Here is a 24,818-nt window from a genome sequence, read left to right as displayed (position 1 = left end):
TCGTACATTTTTCTTTGTCATCTCTGAAATCTTATTAACCAGATGTTATTTATATTTTTTCTTGTCTTTTATGCCTTTCTGAAATGTGGGCCTCAGAGGACTGTATTAGCATCAAGATGTTTTTGCTTCTGTCTTGTCCAGTGTAAATTATTTTTGCATTTTGACCAAAGAATTACATGTGATATTTAAACTTTTAAATTGTAGTCTACTAAGTAAAGCAGGTCACTAAGCCCTAATTTATTTGAATTTTATTAGAGAAAATTTATACTTTTGGAAAAACTAAACGTTCAGCTTTTTGCTCATTGGTCTCTATGTCTCTCGAGGAAAGGCATCTGTGAAACCTTACTCTGGCATGTCACATTGCATGGTTTCAATACATTGGAGAATGTCTCACTTTAGCCCATTATTTTTTATATAGTTTTTTTAGAAATTGAAATAATGCTCAATATTTAGGGACAAATTTACCATCAATCTGTACAGGGACAAGTGAGACATTTCTCTTAGAATTATAAGCATCGCCATATTGATAATTGGGTCAGAAGGAGGGATAACCTCAAATCACTCTTTGGAAGTCAAGAGTTTATGAATAGAGATATGATTGTGGTGGGATCCATCAATGAAATGTCACGCCCAGCATTTGAGATGTTTTGCTTAGCTGTCTGTGGAATAATAGCCTTTTAGCAAACATTAGCCAGTTTTTTTTTTTTTTAATCATAATTGCTTTTGCGCCATTTTGGACTTTTACGTGAATTTGTTTATTAACTTTGGATTAAGCTTAATATTGTATTGTCCCCCTAGTCTGGACTAGACGTTTGTGATTTAGCTATTCAAGTGAAAGCTGAAACTAGCTGTGGTGAGCAATAGTCGAGCTAAACCAAGCAGTAATATTTGTATATTCCTGTTAGTTATTACCTATTTCAGCTCATGGTAGATAATAGTTACTGCTTGGTTTGTAGAACTTCATTCCCAAATTCACTCTTTTTATCATGTTAGGAATGCATTTTGTTTTTTTACCATAATCAGAGTATATTCTATCATCAAAGATTGCTTATGATGCATTCATATCTTAATATAGCTGTTGATTCAGTTTTTGCTTCCCTATGAGTTTTACAGTACAATATAATGAAGTATTTTGTGGTTAAATAAAATTCATAGTGAATATCAAATATCTGAGGAATAATTTCAACTTCATTTATTTTGGAGTATGTAGCTTCATTCCATGAGCCCTCCCCATATATAAATTGATACAGAATTCTAAAATATGACATGACTACAATTTCTCATGTTAATTAACTCTCATTTTTTACCAATAATGTAAATGATTACGTAAGTTGATTTTGTGCAGGTAAGAGCCGCTTCTGCTGACTTCTGTTCAGTGCAAAAAATTATTATAGATGTCACTTATTTTTCTCCTTGGTTAGTAGTTGAAGTGATGGGTGTAAGTGAAATTCCACGGATGTCAAAAAGAAACTCCATATCCAGACGGCGCAAGACGTATCTAAGCATTTATTTGCCTCCATTCTTGTTTTATTGTTGGCTTTAGTGGGTTTTTCTTGTGTGTCTTGGAGGTCCCTCACTGACCCAGTTATCATCTTCCTTGGGCGACGCTGCAGACCAATTGCCCTTGTTTATTGGGCTCACTAGCTGCCTCTGGGGTTTCCTCATCCTTCTCACGAAAGTCTATTTCTGATCGCACGCACGCACATGCAGCTGCCACGCAGGAACGCAAGACTCGAAAGTTTGGTAATGTACTGTGACTGAGCCCCATTTTGGTGATCCCATTCCTCTGTCTTGTCCTTCTCATCGTCCCTGAATCACTCCACCAAACATTCCCATATACACACATCCATTCATATATAATTATATTACGCGTGGCTGTTCCTTTTACCTTCTTATCTCCCAGCAAAGGTTTTGGTGTCAGATGCCAGGACTGGAAGGGATGATTTCTCACAGTCTTATGCTTTTCTAACAGTAGTAATGTTTTCATTGAAGTGAGATTGAAACAAAAAAAGCTGTGAATAGAAGGATTATGCTCACTGTATACCAAAACCTGCTGGCTACACGACCTACCCAAAGTTTTGCACTCTTGTTGAGTGGAATCTGCGGTCACAATTCTGAAACTTTTCTCCTGAACCCACCATATTAAAGCTAGTGATAGTATTTTATATTGTTGATTTTGATAAAGTTCATGGTTTTTTCAGAATTTTGACCATGATGGGGGTTATTGTTGTGCAATGCATCCAGCTAACTACTAATGTGTGCCTTTTGAGCATTTGTTATAGATCTCTTGACATTCAATATTTCATTTTTATTTTATTTGCTGGATCTTAGTATTGAAACATGGGAGTTTGTGGTTTTTGTTTAGATTTTCGTGACATTTGAAAATTGAGTTAAAACCTTTTTTTAAAATGACGATGAGTGCATGTCTAATCTTAGTATTACATATTTTTCATAGGATCTATCGGGAGAAGTATGTTTGGTTTTGGTAAGATTATCAAAGATTTTCTTTTCATCTTTGGTGAAAGTTTTGCTGCTTGAAAAAATTAGTATTGCTGTACTGTAAATAATTTTTATAGAAAATTATTGAAATGCAGTACACACCAATAGCAGTTTGATTTGCAACAAAACCTACCCAGATCAGGAATCCTTACATAGTAATTTTGCAGTACTGTTTGCATTGCAGCCATTTATATTATATAATTACGTAGTTGATTTTTACCTACATTATTGAGTTTTTTAAAAGTCTAAGTTTAGAATCTATTTTGTAGTTAATAGAACTTACCTTCCCTACTTATTTCATTTAAACATAATTTTATTTGAAATATATTAATAGGAATATTAGTTTTGTTTTCGTAATATTCTTGTATCAAAACAAGATTGTTAATCTGATACTCATGTGAAATGCATAAGTTCTTCCCCCCAAAAATATGTAGTTTTGAAGCAGTTTGAAAAATACTGCTCTCTGGGATTCTGGAATGTCCTTAATTATGGAGTATAAGTGAGAACCCTATTTTCACTATATTTCTTTATTTTTTCCCAAACAGTGCTGGAACGTCCACAATCGCAGATGTCCTTCCTAGAGCAGTTTTTAAAAGAAACCTCTCTCAGGAGAGGTGGATCGTTAGAATCAGAGGAAGGGGATGTGGAAGACAATAGAGCTCCCTCCGTTCCCTCCCTTGCCTCGTCGCGGTCTTTTGTTAGTCAGGTAGTTGTTGTGTTCCTATGTTTTCTGTAACTGGATGCATATTGAAATACATATAAGTCTTATTTGGAAAACTTAGATATTTAAAGAGATCACAATACTATGTTAATATCGGTACATTTTAAACTATTTAGACAATTTTGATTGTTAGATAAAGCACTGATGGAAAAGTAGGACAGTTTAACCCTTCCATTTATTTATTTGTGTTACATATCTTTATAAGAAAGATGTTGGCTACTAGTTTTCACCTGAATTTAATACCCGTGTGAGTAATTTGCATTTTTTGACAGGAACAGCTTGGTTCCCCAAATATGGAGTCTCGTCCCTTGCCACCGCTGCCTCAAACAACTCCCAACGTTCCTCCTGGTGTTATGCCAACTGTGGCCCACCACCAACATGCTTCTGGTTTCTCAGGAGGCAGTAGTAGTAGTGGTGGTGGCCCTTCACCACATATGATGAAGCAAAAAGCACATCAGTTCATTGTAAGAAGCTTTTCGAATCCAATCAAGTGTTCTCATTGTACATCACTTATGGTTGGGCTTACTCGTCAAGGAGTAGTATGTGAAGTCTGTGGATTTGCCTGTCATACTACGTGTAAGGACAAAGTTCCCCAAATTTGTCCAGTACCTCCGGATCAAAGTAAGTATTTTTAATGTTTTGTAGTACTTGGTTATCTGTGAACAAATTTTGTTTAAAAACTGTTAAGAACTATACATTCCTTCAGTAATTAGCATTACATTTGTCATGTTGTTTCCGTGGGAATGGTCATCATACATGATAATGTACTAAAATTTGCAGTTCATTTGTTTATATTATTCTTTTTCTCGTATCTCAGCTAAAAGACCTTTAGGAATTGATCCCACTAGAGGTATTGGTACTGCGTATGAAGGTTTTGTAAAAGTGCCGAAACCTGGCGGTGTTAAAAAGGGCTGGGCAAGACAGTTTGTAGTGGTGTGTGATTTTAAGCTCTTCCTGTACGACATCTCTCCTGATAGGTAAGTCTCTCTACTTATTTTTGCAAATGTTATACAGTCTTTTATTCATTTAAGGAAAGGTCTTCAAAAACAAAATTTCTATTGCTTTTTCTAGAAGACTCTTATATATATCTGAAAGGAACAGGAATTTTTCATGTGTCACACTCATCAATAAATTTTCATTTGTTCCAACACGGAGTACTTACCTCGAACTACTTTCTTAGGAGTATCTGGGATCTCCTCCCAACTGACCAGAGTTTTGTGTAGTTTACCCTAGTCCCGTTTTCTATGAGGGGTAACCTCAGGTGGAGTGATACATGCCCTGAGGCTAACCCCAGGTCAGAGAGCATGCTTGCTCAGGTCTCGATCTCCAGTAAGTTCTCTGGTCGCATCGTGATAACATCTCGACGCTCTCTCCTTACCCAGTGCGACCCTTTGTGTCCCCGACCCCCTTAATTTGTAAGTTGTTTTATGATTCATGGATAGTTGAAGTATAGGGTAGGATGCAGAGGAAAGGGAATGTTTTGTCACTAGCCAGTCAGTCATATACAGTAGGGTCCTGAATTAAGCGTGTTCGAATTACACGATTCCCCTTTTCCGCGATCGCTATTTTTCAAAAATAAATTTTCTGTATCTGCGAGGCTGTTCAAAGTTCGCGAGTCAAGCACTACAAAATGTATCAAATCTATTGTCTTTTTAAGTATATTGGTAGCCCTAAATACGGTGATTTATAATAAATGTTACAAAACAATATTAACATTACATTTCATTATCATAATTTCATAATGAATAGCCTATTTAAGGATAAAATTCCACATCAACAATGAAATCAACTGTTAACTGTGCGAGTCCAGCTGACAAAATGTAAACAGAAATGTGGTTACGTTCTCGGCAATCTTTATCTTTCTCCAACCTTACGATAATTGTAATGGTAGTGTTAATGATGGTATATTAAAGCATTATTTTTGTTTAGTACAGTATATTTAAAAGCCTTATTTTTCCCTCTGGGCGTTCAAGGTTTTCACGAGTAGACTGGGTTCGTTTATCGGCAGTGAATAGCCTAAACTTTGGTAACGAGTCGTCAATAGTTTGTCATATTTTAAACAGTATACATTTGATTTGCAAACATTGGTTTTGTAGAGTAGACGGTAAAATAAAATCTAGAGAGAGAGAGAGAGAGAGAGAGAGAGAGAGAGAGAGAGAGAGAGAGAGAGAGAGAGATTTGATGGCAGAAATCTCTCTCTCTCTCTCTCTCTCTCTCTCTCTCTCTCTCTCTCTCTCTCTCTCTCTCTCTCTCTCCGTAAGAAATAAAACCATAGTTCACATATAGCAACTTGAGTTTAAGAATGAAATTAACATGAATATTGTTAGTTGTGGCGATCAATTCCTCGCTTCAGGGGGTACACGAAACAAAAACACGACATTCAATTACAACAGCTGATTCTCTCTCTCTCTCTCTCTCTCTCTCTCTCTCCTCTCTCTCTCTCTCTCTCTCTCTCGTTATACAATACTTACAAATAGATGAAGAAACCAAAATCGGTTTTCTTGAAGTGTCAATTAAATACAAAACGAAAAAATTATACCGTGTATACATCCATTTCAATCATAGCTTAAAATACGGTAACCGATTTCGTCCGCAAACCACTATTTTTTGGGAAACACCATTCTATTCCAGAAAATTTTTACTCTTTAAATGTCAATTGCGCTATAATAAAACATGTACTTATGTTGTTAAATTTCGGGTGTTTTAAAAATCGAGTATCGCTAACTTATTTTTGTTTTACTTTTGGCTGTGATCACATCAGCTGATGTGTAGCTTCCGCGCGAATACAATAACAAAGAATTGTTTACACCATTTCTTAACTTATTCAAACCATCTATACAGTTAATATTACATAAACACCAATGTGTTATAACCTATCATATTTATTGTTTAGTACTTTAAAACCATCTCTCTCTCTCTCTCTCTCTCTCTCTCTCTCTCTCTCTCTCTCTCTCTCTCTCTCTCTCTCTCTCTCTCTCTCTCTCTCTCATCGAACGTTATAGCGGTAACCTAATTGTTCGGTGACTTTAAAAATAGGCCTAGTACTTTCTTCTTTTACCTTTTTTGCATATGGATCCATAATTGAGATGGGTACAAGTTGACTTATAACTGAAGTTAGGAAAAGTATTTTTGATATGGAAAGGACAATTATTTTTCGTAACAGTTTAGAATTATCGTAAGTTATCACTCTGTCATTAGCGGCAGTTTGCTATTGTGGAGTAAACGCATAAGGAAAAAAAAATTTCCAGCTTTGCTACGAATTTAGGAATTTATATGGATACGGTAAGTAAAATATTTGTAATAACATAATGTTTACTAAATGTTTGTAATATCATTAGTTATGACTTAGATCATGTGTGTTTAATGCATTCGTTTGTTTATTATGATCGAAGATGGAGCGTAAACAAATGGAAGGTTTCCGTTTCAGGCGGCATCATAAAGAAAAACATTTCATAAATGGCATTCATTTCATTTATTTGAAAGTTCTAATAAAAAATAATTAGAACATTGGTAATAACAAATTCAACATATAATCTATACTTGGTAAAATTGCTGTCAATTCAAAAACCCAGATGTATAAATGCGTCTGTTTCTTCGTTGTGATCAGAGATAAACGTAAACAAAACATTGGTTGTCGTTTTCTATTGTGCTTTTTAGCGTGTTTAGGAAACGCATGATATAAAATCGCCTTTATTTTGATAATTCTGGATTTTCAATCATACAACAAGCTAGTCTATAGAGTGATGGTTTTGCTATTCACCAGTTGTATTATACAATAGATATGACAAACATTAAAATTTGTCTGTATTTTGGGTTGTGTTATAACGGGAAATATATGGTGTTTACACCTATCCTGGTTGTAATTTTAACCATTTTTCAAGTTATTAGAACTTTAAAGTATATTAAATGTTTTATTTATTTACAAGAACAATTTGATATTATAAAGAAATACAGTATAGTACAAAGAAAGTATTGGAAATGGGTAGTAAACACATTTGAATAGGCAAATTGCTGGTTGCCATGGCCGCAATGGAATTATTTCTGTTAGTTGTGTGTTTCGAAATTCGCGATTTTCCATTTACACGAGGTCATTAATCGACCAAATTCTCGCATAATTCGGGACCCTACTGTAGGTCCCTCAATCAAAGTTTAAATATCCCCAGATGTGTTTATTTTCTTTTGTTTTGTAGACAGAATTTGCCTACTGTTTTATTATTATTATTATTATTATTATTATTATTATTGTTATTATTATTATTATTATTATTATTACTTGCTGAGCTACAACCCTAGTTGGAAAAGCAGGATGCTATAAACCTAGGGCCTCCAACAGGGAAAATAGCCCAGTGAGGAAAGGAAACTAGGAAAAATAAAATATTTTAAGAACAGTAACATTGAAATAAATATTTCTTATATAAAATATAAAAGCTTAAGCAAAACAAGTGGAAGAGAATTAAGATAGAATAGTGTGCCCGAGTGTACCCTCAAGCAATAGAACTCTAATCCAAGACAGTGGAAGACCTTGGTACAGAGGCTATGGCACTATCCAAGACCAGAGAACAATGGTTTGATTTTAGAGTGTCCCCCTATGAGAGCTGCCTACCATAGCTAAAGAGTCTCTTCTACCCTTACCAAGAGGAGAGTAGCCACTGAACAATTACAGTGCAGTAGTTAGCCCCTTGGGTGAAGAAGAATTGTTTGGTAATCTCAGTGTTGTCAGGTGTATGATGACAGAGGTGAATCTGTAAAGATTAGGCCAGACTATTTCGTGTATGTGTGGGCTAAGGGAAAGTGAACCGTAACCAGAGGGGAGGGTCCAATGTAGTGCTGTCTGGCCAGTTAAAGGACCCCTTAACTCTCTAGCGGTAGTATCTCACCGGGTGGCTGGTGCCCGGGCCAACCTACTACCAATTTAGGTTCATCTATTCATTCACTCCAGCCTTGTATCTGTTGGTAGGATTCATCAAATTTCCTTTGATATTAATGCAGTGTACCAACTCAGCTTTGGGAATATACTAAGGTTTGTTTTGGATGTTTGTAAAAGGTCTTGATTATCATTTCATTTTCTTCAAAGAAGTTTTGCAACCTGTAGGCTTGCTCAGAAAACAGAGCACTTACTAAACAAGGGAGGGCTAGCATTTCATTTTTACCAAAGCTTTATTCTCATCTGGTTTAGTTTTGGAATCTTTAGTTAAAGATTTTTTCACCAAACTTTGGAATATTTGTTATGGGTAGCCTCTGGTTCTGTCTCCGTCCTCCAAATTTTTTTACTCATGCTTATTTTCTTCTTGTTATTATTAATACTACTAGCCAAGCTATAATTTTAGAAAAGTAGAAGGGCTCCAACAGGGAAAGCAGCCCGGTGTGGAAAGGAAATAGAGAAGTAAGAAATAAACTCTACATGAGAAATGATAAAAAGGTTATGAAATATATAAAAATCAGTAACAATGTTAAATATATAATATATATCATATATATATATATATATATATATATATATATATATATATATATATATATATATATATATATATATATATATATATATATTATATAAACTATGAAACAAAACTTATTGTAACTTGTTCAACAGAAAAGCATTTGCAACAGTTTTAAACTTCTGAATTTTCAATATTAAACTTACCCGATAATCATGTAGCTGTCAACTCTGTTGCCCGACAGAATTCTATGGAGGGATACGCCAGCTATCACAATACTAGAAGGGGGTGTTCTTACCAGCGCCACCTGTGGCCAGGTACTCAAGTACTTCTTGTTGACACCTCCTCAATTATTCCTCTGTCGTGCTTCTGACAAGACGTTCTGGGATACGCTTATGTTCTTGGAGTATTTTCACGACTTTGGTGAAGTATTTCTCTTTGATTTCGGCTGTCGCTTTACTGGAAACTTCTATTTTAGCTTAGTTAGCTTTTGGAATTAATTTGATTAATTTTGGTGACGAAGAGAGTATGAACTCTCGTTCACCTTTCAATGGCCGACCCTTCCCTTAGACGGAAGTGTTGGTGTCTAAGAGAGTATAGACTCTCTTTCTTAATTTTGCTTAACAAAAGTTATAGATTTATTTTATATCTCTCCGCCTCTTATAGGCCTCTTCGATTAACTTCCTTTTATTATAAACTTATTAAAATTAATTTTTATATTTGTTTATATTCGACCTTCCTAATAGTAGGCGGTCTTTTCTTGGTACCGAAGTTAATTATCGTGAGCCCGTCATTTCGGTTTTACGTGTTAACATATTATGCTATTTTAAGGTCTTTGAAAGAATTTCTTTGATAGTCTCGTACTTTTTCAAAGTTGAACTAACGTTTTGTTTGTCTCGGCAGTTGTTGACGTTCAGAACGTTTCAACTTGCACTCTATCGTTACGATAGAGAAAGAATGTTCACGGTTTCACATTGCAGTAAGAGTAACCGTGTCTAGCGTTTTGTTCATTCTTTCTTAACTTAATGGTTTTGATCCTAATAAAGGAACTTTTCTTTTTGGGAAATATTTCAGTTTTTTCCTTTAACAATAATATGTTTTAACAATATATATGATTGGGCTCTTCTCTCAGGTTCCAAGTCAAGAGAGAGAGAGAGAGAGAGATAGAGACGGAGGGAGAAAGAGGATAAACGTTTCCCTCAAGCCTGCCAGGCGTACGAGTAACGTCGTTATCGTTTTGCTCTTATCCCTAGTCTCTTTAGGGGAAGAAACTAAACGTTTCTAGAGTGATCTAGTGTTTAGTCTCTTTCCAGCCACTGAATTTTCTTTCATTAGATTTTTCTGTTACATTGTAATTCTGTTTTCGCAATTACTAACTTTTGAGAAGGATAGAATTGCGTGTTTCAGGTACAAACAACTTAAAGTTTCGAGTTCAGTGAAATAAGTGCAAACAGAAATCAAAGTGATAAGTGATTAGTGCAAAGTATGTCAGTGTTATGCGTGAGGGTACTTTTGTGCGCGCCAGTCGTCCTCCCAGTCCGGGACCTCTTGCAAGCTCCCAAGCCCAGGGGAGAAGCAATGTCGAAGGGCAAAAGGGTTCGGCAGGCCTTGATCGGCGCACAGAAGTATCCTCGGTGGTTGTGGGCATGTCTTACCGAGACCGTCACTCCCACCCGCAGACGATTGAGCCCTTATTTTGCTCGTCTGCAGAAGAGATTTAGAGGAGAAAATAAAGGCAGAGTTACGCTGGTCTCAGGTCTCAAGACCTCTTAAACGTAAAGTCCAGACCTATGCCAGACGTACGAAGTAAAGTTCAACAACCCGGATGCAGTCATTGGGTTAGCTCTGACTCTCCTCATTCATCAGTTTGTCGGGCTGAGAGTGCGCCTACACTCCCCCCCCCCCCCCTATGCTCGCTCCGCCTGATCGCAGTACCACCTGCCAGGCGTACGATGTTGTGGACTCTACTACAGTCCATGCAAGCACAGCTTTCGGACCTGATGCGTGAGTGTCGTGCTGAGAGTGTTGCACCTCCTCCTCCTCCTGCACCGGTGGTGCACCAACCGCCTGCACCCGTTCAGCCTGTGCTGCACCCGCCTGCACCGGTGGTGCACCAACCGGCTGCACCCGTTCAGCCTGTGCTGCACCCGCCTGCACTCGCTGCACCCAGTCGCAACACCATCTGCCAGGCGTACGATGTTGTGGACTCTACTACAGTCCATGCAAGCACAGCTTTCGGACCTGATGCGTGAGTGTCGTGCTGAGAGTGTTGCACCTCCTCCTCCTCCTGCACCGGTGGTGCACCAACCGCCTGCACCCGTTCAGCCTGTGCTGCACCCGCCTGCACCGGTGGTGCACCAACCGGCTGCACCCGTTCAGCCTGTGCTGCACCCGCCTGCACTCGCTGCACCCAGTCGCAACACCATCTGCCAGGCGTACGATGTTGTGGACTCTACTACAGTCCATGCAAGCACAGCTTTCGGACCTGTTGTGTGAGTGTCGGGCTGAGAGTGTTGCACCTCCCCTGCACCCGTTCAGCCTGTGCTCAACCCGCCTGCACTCGCTGCACCCAGTCGCAGCACCATCTGCCAGGCGTACGATGTTGAACCTCTTTCTGTGTTCGCTGTTCCCAGTGTTGTTCAGCCTCAGCCTTCTTTAAGGCAACCTTCGGTTTGGGATCAGGAGGATTACCCCACTCTTCCTCCTCCTCCCCTGGCTGCTCCACCGGTGGTGCAACTCTCGGTGGAGGTACAACCTCTTCCACCTGTGAGTCAGTCTCCTCAGCTGCTGCACCGAGCTCAACCCGTGCACCCTGATCCTGCGCCTCAGACACCTCTGCTTGCGGGAGCTTTACCTTGTTCTGCGCAACCTCGGTCTCTTCACGCTCCACTCATACCACAGGAACAGGAACTTTCTGCACCTTCCACTGTTGTTGTTCCAGCTCGTTCTGACTCTGCTGTTCAGCATACCTTACCTCCATTTTCAAACCATGGCAAAAATATGAATCATGAGTTATGAATGTAAGGTAAACATTATGTTGATTTTTTTTAAACCCCATGCAAGCATGCATAAAGCACTCTAGCACTGGTCATGGAATTTCTGAGGAATGTTAAACGCCATGCACACGCTCTGCTTTCCTTACAGCAGGCTCTGCTTACAGCAGGCTCTGCTTACTACATGCTCAGCATTCAGCATGCTCTGCATTCAGCATGCTCTGCATACAACACATGCTCTACATACAGCATGCTCTGCATACAGCATACTCTGCATTCATCATGCTCTGCATACCTTACCGCATGCTTCTCAACATATCTTGGGTTGTTGCCAACTCACTAGACTGTCAAGCAGTTTCATAACGTTGCCTTCTAGTCTGCTGCTTTTGCACCAGTGAACCCTCACTCAGAGAACTTAGCTTTTCTAGGATAAGGTCCCTGTAGATGAGAAAGTTCTTTTCTCCCTCCTTCTGATATTCCCTTGAGGACTCTGTCATTTGGAGGGAGCCTTTAGCTGCATAACCTCTTATGGACTTTTATTTAAGCATAACATGCTTACAGGGAAGGTAATGGTTCCACTTCAGCCGCTAATCCCGTCTGTTACCACACCTGCTCCCATAGACCTTGAGCTGTGTTGCATGACATGCAGTGCAAGCTTAGTCCTTGTTAGAGGATTTTTGTTTACGAAGTCAATGTGTCACGGGGAAGACGTTCAACAACCAACAGAAGGGACTTGTTGTGACGCAGTGCGGCAACCTCAGCAACCCGTTTAGGAGTTGTCTGTACGACCCAGATAGTCTAGACAGATTCGGGTTGTCACTGTACTTCCTCGCTTGCCCATGATTGTCAGTTTACAGACTGTGCAGCAGTATCATGATCTTGTGTCCGGCTCCGTCAGACGACTGGCTTTTAAGAGCTCCCACAAGTCGTCGCTGTCTGGAGATTTTCAAATGGACTATGGATCTGACCAAGGAACTGGGCCTCCTGGTCAATTTTGAGGAGTCTCAGCTCGTTCCATCCCAGACCATTGTTTCCTTGGGTATGGATCTTCAGAGTCGAGCTTTTCGGACTTGTCCGTCGGCCCCAAGGATCTTCCAAGCCCTAGAATGCATCCAGAGCATGCTGAGAAGGAACCGATGCTTAGTCAGGCAGGGGATGAGTCTAACAGGGACACTTTCATCGCTGGCCCTGTTCATCGAGTTAGGGAGACTCCACCTCTGCCCCCTTCAGTATCATCTAGCTGCTCACTGGATAAAGGACATGACGCTAGAGACGGGCTCAGTTCCTGTTTCCGAAGAGATGAGGTCTACTCTAACGTGGTGGAAGAACAGCATTCTTCTCAAGGAAGGTCTACCTTTGGCTGTTCAGACCCCCGACCACCGTCTCTTCTCGGACGCATCGGACACGGGCTGGGGTGCGACACTGGACGGACAGGAATGCTCGGGAACATGGAATCAGGAGCAAAGGACACTTCACATCTATTGCAAGGAGTTGTTGGCAGTTCATCTGGCCTTGATAAACTTCAAGTCCCTCCAGCTTAACAAGGTGGTGGAGGTGAACTCCGACTACACCACAGCCTTGGCTTACATCTCCAAGCAGAGAGGGACTCATTCGAGGAAGTTGTTCAAGATCGCAAGGGACCTCCTCATTTGGTCAAAGATCGAAAGCTCACGCTGGTAACGAGGCTCATTCAGGGCGATATGAATGTCATGGCAGATCGCCTCAGCCGTAAGGGTCAGGTCTTCCCCACAGAGTGGACCCTTCACAAGAATGTTTGCAGCAGACTTTGGGCCCTGTGGGGTCTGCCAACCATAGTTCTTTTCGCTACCTCGATGACCAAGAAGCTCCTCTTGTATTGTTCTCCGATTCCAGACCCAGCAGCAGTTCGCGTGGATGCCTTTCTGCTGGATTGGTCCCATCTCAACCTGTATGCATTCCCGCCGTTCAAGATTGTCAACAGGGTACTTCAGAAGTTCGCCTCTCACAAAGGGACACGGTTGACGTTGGTTGCTCCCCTCTGACCCGCGAGAGAAGGGTTCACCGAGGTACTGCAATGGCTGGTCGACGTTCCCAGGACTCTTCCTCCTAGAGTGGACCTTCTGCGTCAACCTCACGTAAAGAAGGTACACCCAAACCTCCACGCTCTTCGTCTGACTGCCTTCAGACTATCGAAAGTCTCTCAAGAACTAGAGGCTTTTCGAAGGAGGCAGCCAGAACGATTGCCAGAGCAAGGACGACATCCACTCTCAGAGTCTATCAGTCTTAATGGGAAGTCTTCCGAAGCTGGTGCAAGGCCAATGCAGTTTTCCTCAACCAGTACCACTGTAACCCAGATTGCTGACTTCCTGTTACATCTAAGGAACGTAAAATCCCTATCAGCTCCTACGATCAAGGGTTACAGAAGTATGTTGGCAGCGGTTTTCCGCCACAGAGGCTTGGATCTTTCCTCCAACAAAGATTTACAGGACCTCCTTAGGTCTTTTGAGACCTCAAAGGAACGTCGGTTGTCCACTCCAGGCTGGAATCTAGACGTGGTCCTAAGGTTCCTAATGTCATCAGGATTTGAACCGTTCCAATCAGCCTCTTTTAAGGACCTCACATTAGAAACTCTTTTCCTCGTGTGCTTAGCAACAGGTAAAAGAGTAAGTGAGATCCACGCCTTCAGCAGGAACATAGGTTTCACATCTGAAACGGCTACATGTTCCTTGCGGCTCGGTTTTTTTGGCTAAAACGAGCTTCCTTCCCGTCCTTGCCCTAAGTCGTTCGAGATCCCAAGCCTGTCCAACATGGTGGGGAACGAACTAGAGAGAGTACTTTGCCCTGTTAGAGCTCTTAAGTACTATTTAAGAAGGTCAAAACCATTACGAGGACAATCAGAAGCCTTATGGTGTGCTATCAAGAAGCCTTCTCTACCAATGTCTAAGAACTCAGTTTCTTACTACATCAGGCTTCTGATTAGAGAAGCAAATTCTCATCTGAAGGAAGAAGACCTTGCTTTGCTGAAGGTAAGGACACATGAAGTGAGAGCTGTGGCTACTTCAGTGGCCTTCAAACAGAACCGTTCTCTGCAGAGTGTTATGGATGCAACCTATTGGAGAAGCAAGTCAGTGTTCGCATCATTCTATCTCAAAGATGTCCAGTCTCTTTACGAGTACTGCTACACCCTGGGTCCATTCGTAGCAACGAATGCAGTAGTAGGCGAGGGCTCAGCCACTACATTCCCATAATTCCATAACTTTTTAACCTTTCTCTTGAATACTTTTTATGGGTTGTTCAGTCGGCTAAGAAGCCTTCCACATCCTTGTTGATTTGGCGGGTGGTCAATTCTTTCTTGAGAAGCGCCGAGGTTAAAGGTTGTGATGAGGTCCTTTAGTATGGGTTGCAGCCCTGTATACTTTAGCACCTTTGGGTTGATTCAGCCTCCAAGAGGAACGCTGCGCTCAGTAAGGAAGACGAACTTAAAAAAGAGACAGAGTAACGGTTCAATTCGACTTCCTTACCAGGTACTTATTATTTCATTGTTATTTGAGATAACTGTTATATGAAATATGGGATACTTAGCTATCCTTTAATCTTGTACACTGGTTTTCACCCACCCCCCTGGGTGTGAATCAGCTACATGATTATCGGGTAAGTTTAATATTGAAAAATGTTATTTTCATTAGTAAAATAAATTTTTGAATATACTTACCCGATAATCATGATTTAATTGACCCTCCCTTCCTCCCCATAGAGAACCAGTGGGACCGAGGAATAATTGAGGAGGTGTCAACAAGAAGTACTTGAGTACCTGGCCACAGGTGGCGCTGGTAAGAACACCCCCTTCTAGTATTGTGATAGCTGGCGTATCCCTCCATAGAATTCTGTCGGGCAACAGAGTTGACAGCTACATGATTATCGGGTAAGTATATTCAAAAATTTATTTTACTAATGAAAATAACATGTTTCATTGATTCAACCACCAGATTAGGAAGGTCATTCCATATTCTGGTCACAGCTGGAATAAAACATTTAGATACTGGTTAGTATTGGGCATTATGATTGAGAAGGTAAGACTGGTAGAAATAACTACACTCCTATTAATATGTACCGAATAATGCAGCCTGGTAATATCTGAATCAAAAGGATGGTCAGAATTGTGAAAAATCTGATGCAACAGGTACAAAGAATTTAATGGACTGCAAGTTTTTGTTTTATGAATTAAGACAAGGCTGTTGTTGAAGTCGGAGATAAAGAATTTAATGGCAGTGGTGTGGTAGTGGTGTCAGAATACTACCACCATACGTCCTTTGTGTTGTAGAAAGCAACTAAAAGGACAGCTGCTGCCTTGCAGTTTTGCGTTTTAGCCGAAGGCTAGAACCATTGCTAAAAGTTGTGGAAACTGCTGCCTTGCAATTGGGCTACTATATTTAGTTAAAGGTTAGGCCCACTGCCAATAACTTCGATTGATGACTGCAAGGTCATGTGATCATAAAGAACCTCTGCCAAATTATAAATGTTGCTTGGTGCTATTAGAGGGTACATCAGGCAATCTACCCCTTAATGTTTGAATAATGGGAAAGAAGATGATGAAGAATTTCATGGACTGCAAGTTTTTGTTCTACAAATTAAGATGAGTCTGTAGTTGAAGAACAGAAGAGAACAAGATTTGAAGCATGGTATAATGAAAGAGTTAAAACCTTTCCCCTGGATAGAGTAATAACCAAAACTCTTAAAATACCTTCTCAACATAATTTTTTTTCTTTAATTAAAGAAGAAACTGACCAGATATCTTTCTCAAAAAGTAAATTTGCAATAAAGAATTACATCTACAATGTTAAATGAATTGTCTGCAGTTAAAGAGACATTTTTAATGCAAAGATCTGGATGTTGAGAAGCTACTATCATTGACCCACTTAAACTTTAAGATTGAATATTGGCAATAATAATAGATTACCTTTTTTATATATGAACAGTAAATATTGCTCAATAAACAAAAAAAAAAGTTTTCAATTTTACTCTGAAAATTTCATGTTTTGAGGAATACTGGTACTTTTTTATATAGAAATTTTCTGATAAACTTTGATAGCGGTTAGTTCTGGCTTTTATCATTTATCATCAGTAATTATATGCCTCTAATATGGATAATAAGGACATAATCATCATATTTTGGGGTTATTTATCAAGCAGTGATGAGCCCCTAAGTTGTACCAGATTCCCACACATGAATAAGATGCTGCTAGCACAACTTATTCTCCTCTGCTGACTTTCTGGGCAAATTTCACTTTTCAGGTATACTTAGTTATCGTCTTTGACACTTAATATATATTTTAGCCGGACAAAATAAAAAGTTTAATTGTATAAACGAACAGACTATAAAAAGACGGGTTTCAAAATTTTTTTGTTTTCTATTTTATAATGATCAGTTGAATATACTTTAGTATGCATAAGTATGGGCTGTTAGTGGTAATTTCCCTCAACACTGGAGATTATAAGGTCATAGTAATCATATCTCAAGGTTATTTATCAAGCAGGGGTGAGCCTCTTCCTCAAATCTAGAAATATATATGCTATATACAGTATACCAAATGCCCACTCATGAATATGACCTGCTAGCCAAATGTATTCTCGTCTACATATTTTCTGGGCAATTGTTACTCTTTAGGCATATTTAGTTATCATCTCCGACATTTTTTGCATTGTTTAGTATAACCATAACATGAGAATTGTAAATGTATAAATGAACAGACAAAGAAATATGATGAATATTATTATTATTATAATTATTACTATTACTTGCTAAGCTACAAACCTAGTTGGAAAAGCAGGATGCCATAAGCCTTGGGGCCCCAACAGGGAAAATAGCCCAGTGAGGAAAGAAAACAAGGAAAAATATATTTCCTATAAAAACTATAAAAACTTTAACAAAACAAGAGGAAGCGAAATTAGATGGAATGGTGTGCCTGAGTGTACCTTCAAGCTAGGGAACTCTAACCCAAGACAGTGGAAGACCATGGTACAGTGGCTATGGCGCTATCCAAGACTAGAGAACAATGGTTTGATTTTGGATTGTCCTTCTCCTAGAAGAGCCGCTTACCATAGCTAAAGAGTCTCTTCTACCCTTACCAAGAAGAAAGTAGCCACTGAACAGTTACAGTGCAGTGGTTAATCCCTTGGGTGAAGAAGAATTGTTTGGTAATCTCAGTGTTGTCAGGTGTATGAGAACAGGAGAATCTGTAAAGAATTTGTCAGACTATTCTGTGTATTTGTAGGCAAAGGGAAAGTGAACCGTATCCAGAGAGAAGGATCCAATAACTTAGATTAGAGAAAACCAACAAACTTTTATTCACGACACAATCGAAAGTAGGAAGTTGAGTTTTCTTTCAACTCTCCTTAAAGAAAATGGTGCATTTGAAGTTTAAGAGACTGCTATGAATATCTTTACCTCAAATTCTTGAAGATGAAGTAAATATTTACGTACACTGGTCAGAAAAGGGTTCTGTGAGGGACCAGATGTGCTTACGTAAATATAAGAAAAGGAAGTTTCAGCCATAAATCATTGTTTTGATAATAAAAAATAAAAACATTGAAGCATTTAATATAGTTCTATCCATAAATACAATAATCTGAATTTCCAACATTCCAAAGGGGTCGTAAGTTGCGCGCCTTAAGGGAGTCAGCAACCACAGGTCTACATTCATATACTGTATAGTATGGGGAATGAAAGTGACGAAGAGACAGAAATTGAATGTGTTTGAGATGAAGTGTCTAAGGAGTATGGCTGGTGTATCTCGAGTAGATAGGGTTAGGAACGAAGTGGTGAGAGTGAGAACGGGTGTAAGGAATGAGTTAGCAGCTAGAGTGGATATGAATGTGTTGAGGTGGTTTGGCCATGTTGAGAGAATGGAAAATGGCTGTCTGCTAAAGAAGGTGATGAATGCAAGAGTTGATGGGAGAAGTACAAGAGGAAGTCCAAGGTTTGGGTGGATGGATGGAGTGAAGAAAGCTCTGGGTGATAGGAGGATAGATGTGAGAGAGGCAAGAGAGCATGCTAGAAATAGGAATGAATGGCGAGCGATTGTGACGCAGTTCCGGTAGGCCCTGCTACTTCCTCCAATGCCTTAGATGACCGCGGAGGTAGCAGCAGTAGGGGATTCAGCATTATGAAGCTTCATCTGTGGTGGATAATGTTGGAGAGTGAACTGTGGCACCCTAGCAGTACCAGCTGAACTCGGTTGAGTCCTTTGTTAGGTTGGAGGAACGTAGAGAGTAGAGGTCCCCTTTTTTGTTTTGTTTCTTTTGTTGATGTCGGCTACCCCCCAAAATTGGGGGAAGTGCCTTGGTATATGTATGTAAGAATTGATATGCCTAGTAGATATGTTGACCATATTCTCATTCAAGAGAACAATGATATGTCATACTCTATGAAAGTTCACTTGTGTGTAATGTGGACTAGTCTAATTGATATTATTGTATTTAGCCATACTTGTAATTTCTTGTTGTTACAGTTTTAAATTCTATTTCTTAATTAATTTGCATGAAAATATATTTGCTATCATGCATTTAAGTATTTGTAAGTGGAATATTTTGCCTTATGTTTTCGTTTTTTTTTCCCCCTCAGGAATGCTTTACCAAGTGTTTGGGTAAGCACTGTCCTAGATATGAGAGATGACCAGTTCGAGGTTTCCACCGTCAGGGATTCGGATGTCATTCATGCAAATAAAAAAGATATTCCTTGTATATTTAGGGTACGTGCTGTACAATATTTTTAAAAGAGAAAATTGCTTGATTATTTGTTGGCATTCCCCTTTAGAGATATTGATACATTAAAGTTTGTTCTTTAGTAATAAACCTAATTATTTAACTGAAATAATACATTTCAACAGGTAACAACATCCTCTATGGTCGGGGTAAGGCACCACACGCTCATGCTGGCTGACACTGAAAATGAGAAGACAAAGTGGGTTGTGGCATTAAATGAATTACATCGAATTCTTAAGAGAAATAGATTACCCAACAGACAGGTTTGTTGTGAATGTATGTTGTTGTTTTGGTATCTTTTGCATTTATAGATTATTTGGTGCTGGATTCTAATTTTCAAGTATTATGGAATAATTTTAAAAAAATAATTTTCCCACAGGTGTTCAGTGCACATGAGGTTGTTGATGGAAGTGTGACTTTGATCAAGAATGCTGTATGTGGCACTGTCATTGATCCTGACCGTCTTCTTGTAGGGGCTGAAGAAGGTCTCTTCTGTATAGATATAGAAAATTGTGGTAAGTTTTAGACTAGGCCAATTGTAAGGCCTAGTGATATACATTTAAGCAGCTTAAGAAAATACACAATGTCAAATACCTTCCAATAATGCACTATTTATATTTTTTCCAAAATGTTATCTTTAGTAAGTTGCCTTAGTTTTTTTCTTTGAAAAAAAAGGTAAAAATTGTGCTGTGCTAACTGGATATTTTTATTTTCTAGAAATAGCACGTATCGGTGATAGCAAGAAAATTGTTAGTCTTGACTATATCAGTGAAGAGCAGTTGATAATGGTTATAGCGGGAAGACAGCGTCAAGTGAAACTTGTGCCAGTCAGGGCGCTTTGTGGGGATGATGTTGAATGGATCAAGGCAAGTTACTTTTTTTTTTTTTCTTTTTACTGATCATCATAATTAAATGATATAATTACCTCTTAGATTACTGTGTTTATGTAGCATTTTGTGTTATTTATGCCAAATAAAGGGTGTGCTATAACGTATCCCTCTGTCGGGGTATTCTCCAGCAAATTGTTTAAGTAGCATTTCACAAACATGTTTGCTTTTGTTACAGTTATTTGGAATCATCAGTATTTTTTTGAGAATTCAAAATTAAAAGTTCTAAATGATATTAAGGTTGTAAGTGAAACATTGATTTGGACAGTTGCAAACTTATCCTATCACTCTCTTGAAAGGAATGTGAATGTTGGTAGTATACCTTTACAGGGGCAGATCTTCTTGATTAAAAAATCTTTCAGAAAGAAACATGAGACCATTTTATAAACTTTATGATATATATATATATATATATATATATATATATATATATATATATATATATATATATATATATATATATATAGATAGATAGATAGATAGATAGATAGATAGATAGATAGATAGATAGATAGATAGATAGATGTGTATGTGTGATTGTATGTATGTATGTATGTATGTATGTATGTGTATAGGTATGTATGTATGTAGGTATGTATGTACAAATAATAATTATGTTATCAATTAAATTAAAAGGGGTTGATTAAATATTTATACTTTTAGAATCTTACATGCAAAAAGGTGATTGGAATAGAAATGTATTTAGGACAGTTAATTTGTCTCATGTTTCTTGTCAAGATATTATGTTAAAATTCAGCATTCACCTCAGACCCTTAGGGGAGGAGGATTGAATATCTTCTGCATTGCTGGTGGTGCAGAGAAGGAATAATATCCAAAATCTGGATATTGCAATAAGACCATTATCATTTTAAGTATATGCAGCAGAATATCCGAGTCTTCACCTGATTACATAAAGGTTCAAAGTTCAAATCTTGAAGGAATAGGTTTGTCTCATTATCTTGTCCCATGCCAAGATTGTTGGTTTATGATTAATCTCAGACCTGATAGGCTAAGGATATGGAAGTGGCATAGCTGCTGTTATTCCAACTGTGTATAGTATAGGAACATATATTACTCCATTTATGTCTTTTGTGTTTTAGTGAATATATTAATATCCTGGCTAATAACAAGTCAAAAGTTCAAATATCCAAATAGGAAATTTGTCTCATGACATTACCTGTCTTAAAGATCTTGCAAGTACAGATTTGTTAGAAAGTTTTCCCTGGTAGCATTATTACATGAATGTGCTAAAAGATTATGCAAGCTGATATTACAAATATGTGTGAGTTCTTTTCAATTTTACTGAGATACTGAATGTAGAATTATTTTGTGGTATTCAGGTACTGAAGAATGTGAACTTATTAATATTTTGATTTTCATTTCAGGTTGCAGAAACCAAAGGTGCCATTGCATTCACAACTGGAAAATTTCGTACGCCTGGAAGTCATAACTTCACTTACTGCCTTTGTGTAGCAGTTAAAAGACAAGTAAGAAAGATTATAGAAAAGTTATGTGAAATCATTATGATTTTCATATTTTTTTCCTTGTACTAATGATGATATTATGTTATGGAATACAGGTAGTTTTTTTCTTTTTCAGATCATTATTTATGAAATCAACAGAGCAAAAGGTCGTCATAAAGTTTTTCGCTCTATACTGTTGCCTCAGCCACCTCAGAGTCTTGACATCTTGGGTGATGGGCGGTTAGCAGTGGGCTTCCAATCTGCCTTTACTATTTACTCCATCCTTGGTGATCAGCAACCTCTGTGTAAGTTCTTTTTATATTTTTCTATAGTTTTTGGCTTAATTGTAAATTGTGCAACCAGATAAATTAGTTTATATTCTCTTTTAGAAATGGGATGAAGATTTGTCTTTTATTGTTTGTTATAAGGGAATAAAAGTTGCTTTATAGTTTTTTCAATGGTATTCTCAAGTTTCAATGTCATTTATATGATTGAAATTAGGAAGATACTATACAGTATTGATGTTCATAATTAAACACCTGTTCTAATTGGTATATCCAATTTTCTTTCATAGCCTTGGTACATCCTGAAAGCCAATCCTTGGGCTTCCTCTCTATGACTCAGTGTGAAGCTTTAAGCTGTATTGAAGTCAGTAGAGGAGAGTACCTCCTCGTCTTTAACCTCCTAGCTGTTTATGTAGATGCCTCAGGCCGCAAGAGTCGAGAGAAGGAGATAATGTATCCAGCAATACCAACAGCTGTTGGTGAGTTTCACTATATGCCTACCTTTAATTTCTTTTATATTTTGTCAGACAATTGTTAACTAGTGACATCTGAATGTTTAATTCTATCTTTGCTTATGGAGAAATACCTTTCTTAAACATTTTTTGTGTTCAGGTTGGTATTGGAAGACTTTATATTGTCTATAATATTTATTATCCATGTTCATGGGTTCTTTCTTATTTTAAACTTTATTAAGAATATAAAGTTAATCCAACACATTGTGGCTATTCAGTTTCATAGAGCTCTAGATAATTGTTGCAGAGAAGGTAAATAAGTATGTTTTGGCATGCACCGTATATCATATTAATAGAATTTTCTTATAAATATATTTGATTCAACTTTGAATTCATTTAAGCAACAATTCTAATAAACTTTGTGTCGTTTGGCCATATCCATCTTTATACCTTATAAAATCTCATATTTAGTATATTTATGCTTTATTTTGTTGTTTGGAAGAACTGATAAATCTTAGTAGTTGTTAAAAATTTGTGTAAAAATTTTTCAGCGGTCTGTGATGGTCTCCTCTTAGTGTACAGTGATATTCACATTGATGTGTTCGAGGTATTGTCTGGAGAGTGGGTCCAGACGATAAACCTGAAGCGCACCAAACCCTTGATGCGCACAGGCATCCTCAATATGGTCATGATAAGCGACCTCCCACATGTTGCCTACCTCAGAAATTTGCACAAAGGTGAGTGATTAATTATTTCAGAGGTGTAATATAAATTTCCCTTTTAATGCTTAGTGTGCAATGATTGTGTTTTATAGTTTTAGGCTGGAAAAGTCTCATGACAAGTACAGTAATTGCAAAAAGGTTTGTGAATTATAAGTTTTGTACTAATATTTTTATTTTGACTTCTATGATGTGTAAACTTTTTATGATAGGTAAAAGCTGATTTCTAAAGGAGGATTGAATAATGTTTTTGATTTGTGGCCTTTTTTCATGAGGGTTTGTTTGAACATGTTGAGAATTTTTTTATGTGAAGGGGCATGTTGTTATCTTTTAATGCATTCATATTCAAAAGTTTATTCCTAATCTGGCAATTGAATTGGTGGAACTTCAGAAGTTCATACTTGCTGCAAATGATTTTATGTTGAACAGGTTGATGTAAATTTTTTTTCATAGTTTATATATGAAATCTGTTTATAATGCTATTACTGATCTTTTTAGTGATGTAATGATGATAATGTAGGCAAATTTCATTTGCTTTTCAAGTATAGTTTATTTATTTCCTTATTTCCTTTCCTTATTGAGCTACTTTCCCTGTTGGTGCTCTTGTGCTTATAGGATCCTGTTCTTCCAACCAAGGTTACAGCATAGCTTGTGATGATGACAGTATTTATGGAAGCAAATTACATGCAACTTAAATTTCTAGCTTCTTTTTGTACATTGTTATTCCAATTTTTAGAAATTCCTTCTGTATGTGTTTTCTTTGGACCCCAAGGTCCAAGTAGTGGGTGGGCATGGATATTTTAGTTGCACTGCACCTGAGCAGCTCTGGGTTCGGCTTTGCGGACAGAGTCGTGTGCCTATTTTTTCCAACGTTCCATGAACGAATTGGGGTGGGCGGCGCACTTGTATAGAGAGGGTGACCATATAATACCTGGATAGGAGAGCTACTGGAGTGGTTCAATGTATTTCATAAATCAAGGAGAGTGCAGTCAAAGGCCTCACAGTCGATGTTTCCTGAAATGGCCATTTTGAGAATCAAATGATTGACAGCCTTGGTGTGTCTGTTAGACTGTGGGTAGTGTAGCAACAAAGTCATGTGGTGTACACCCCCAACGTTCTGTGAAGTTGGGAAAATCTTTGAAGGTGAAGTGAGGTCCTCTATTAGTGCCTAGGAGCAAAGGAACACCCACCTCTCTTAAGTAATAGCAGAAGTGCCGTATAGTTGAGGAGGCAGTGGTGTTGCCCTTGCAGCAGGTGTGTAGTTCGTGGATCCTTTGGTAATTTGTAGGTGGTCAAAGATGGGAATGTCATCGGCAACCTTGACACAATTTTTCATCCCATGGAGAGCCGGAATGCCACAGTAACTATATGCATTGCTGGTGGCAATAAAGCCCATTGATCCTCTGCAGTGCTGGAAGCGTCTGTAGAGCGTAATAAAAATGGAGAGTTAGTGGTGCTGACTCCATCTACCAATGGCTTTATAGAACATCCTTAATGGTGAAGAATTTGCTTATTGAGTCTAAAGCAGCTATGGACAGGCTGGTAGGGAGATTTGTGTTCAACTTGGTGAGATCTGCTCTTATGTAAACTCCCTTGGATTTATGGGCAATGAGTGGAGGGTG

At 38.3% G+C, this 24,818-nt stretch overlaps 1 protein-coding gene across 13 annotated transcripts in view; it reads left to right on the top strand.

Annotated features, from left to right (window-relative positions):
• gek (serine/threonine-protein kinase gek) overlaps positions 1 to 24,818 on the top strand; it is a 236,345-nt gene that overhangs the window by 174,097 nt on the left and 37,430 nt on the right. For 8 of the 13 annotated variants that reach the window (XM_068361973.1, XM_068361968.1, XM_068361967.1 and 5 more), the window contains 12 exons: positions 1,711 to 1,743; positions 3,045 to 3,208; positions 3,493 to 3,841; positions 4,038 to 4,197; positions 19,252 to 19,378; positions 19,517 to 19,654; positions 19,771 to 19,906; positions 20,109 to 20,257; positions 21,664 to 21,765; positions 21,878 to 22,046; positions 22,316 to 22,504; positions 23,029 to 23,214. In XM_068361973.1, the coding sequence (XP_068218074.1) occupies positions 1,711 to 1,743; positions 3,045 to 3,208; positions 3,493 to 3,841; positions 4,038 to 4,197; positions 19,252 to 19,378; positions 19,517 to 19,654; positions 19,771 to 19,906; positions 20,109 to 20,257; positions 21,664 to 21,765; positions 21,878 to 22,046; positions 22,316 to 22,504; positions 23,029 to 23,214 (1,902 nt within the window). The remainder of the gene's footprint in view (positions 1 to 1,710; positions 1,744 to 3,044; positions 3,209 to 3,492; positions 3,842 to 4,037; positions 4,198 to 19,251; positions 19,379 to 19,516; positions 19,655 to 19,770; positions 19,907 to 20,108; positions 20,258 to 21,663; positions 21,766 to 21,877; positions 22,047 to 22,315; positions 22,505 to 23,028; positions 23,215 to 24,818) is intronic. The other 5 variants (XM_068361971.1, XM_068361970.1, XM_068361966.1 and 2 more) reach the window with 4 other exon arrangements.

The sequence above is a fragment of the Palaemon carinicauda genome, chromosome 38, assembly GCF_036898095.1.
Source record: "Palaemon carinicauda isolate YSFRI2023 chromosome 38, ASM3689809v2, whole genome shotgun sequence".
Classification (NCBI taxonomy): Eukaryota; Metazoa; Arthropoda; class Malacostraca; order Decapoda; family Palaemonidae; genus Palaemon; species Palaemon carinicauda.
This window is presented reverse-complemented; position numbering and strand designations above follow the sequence as displayed.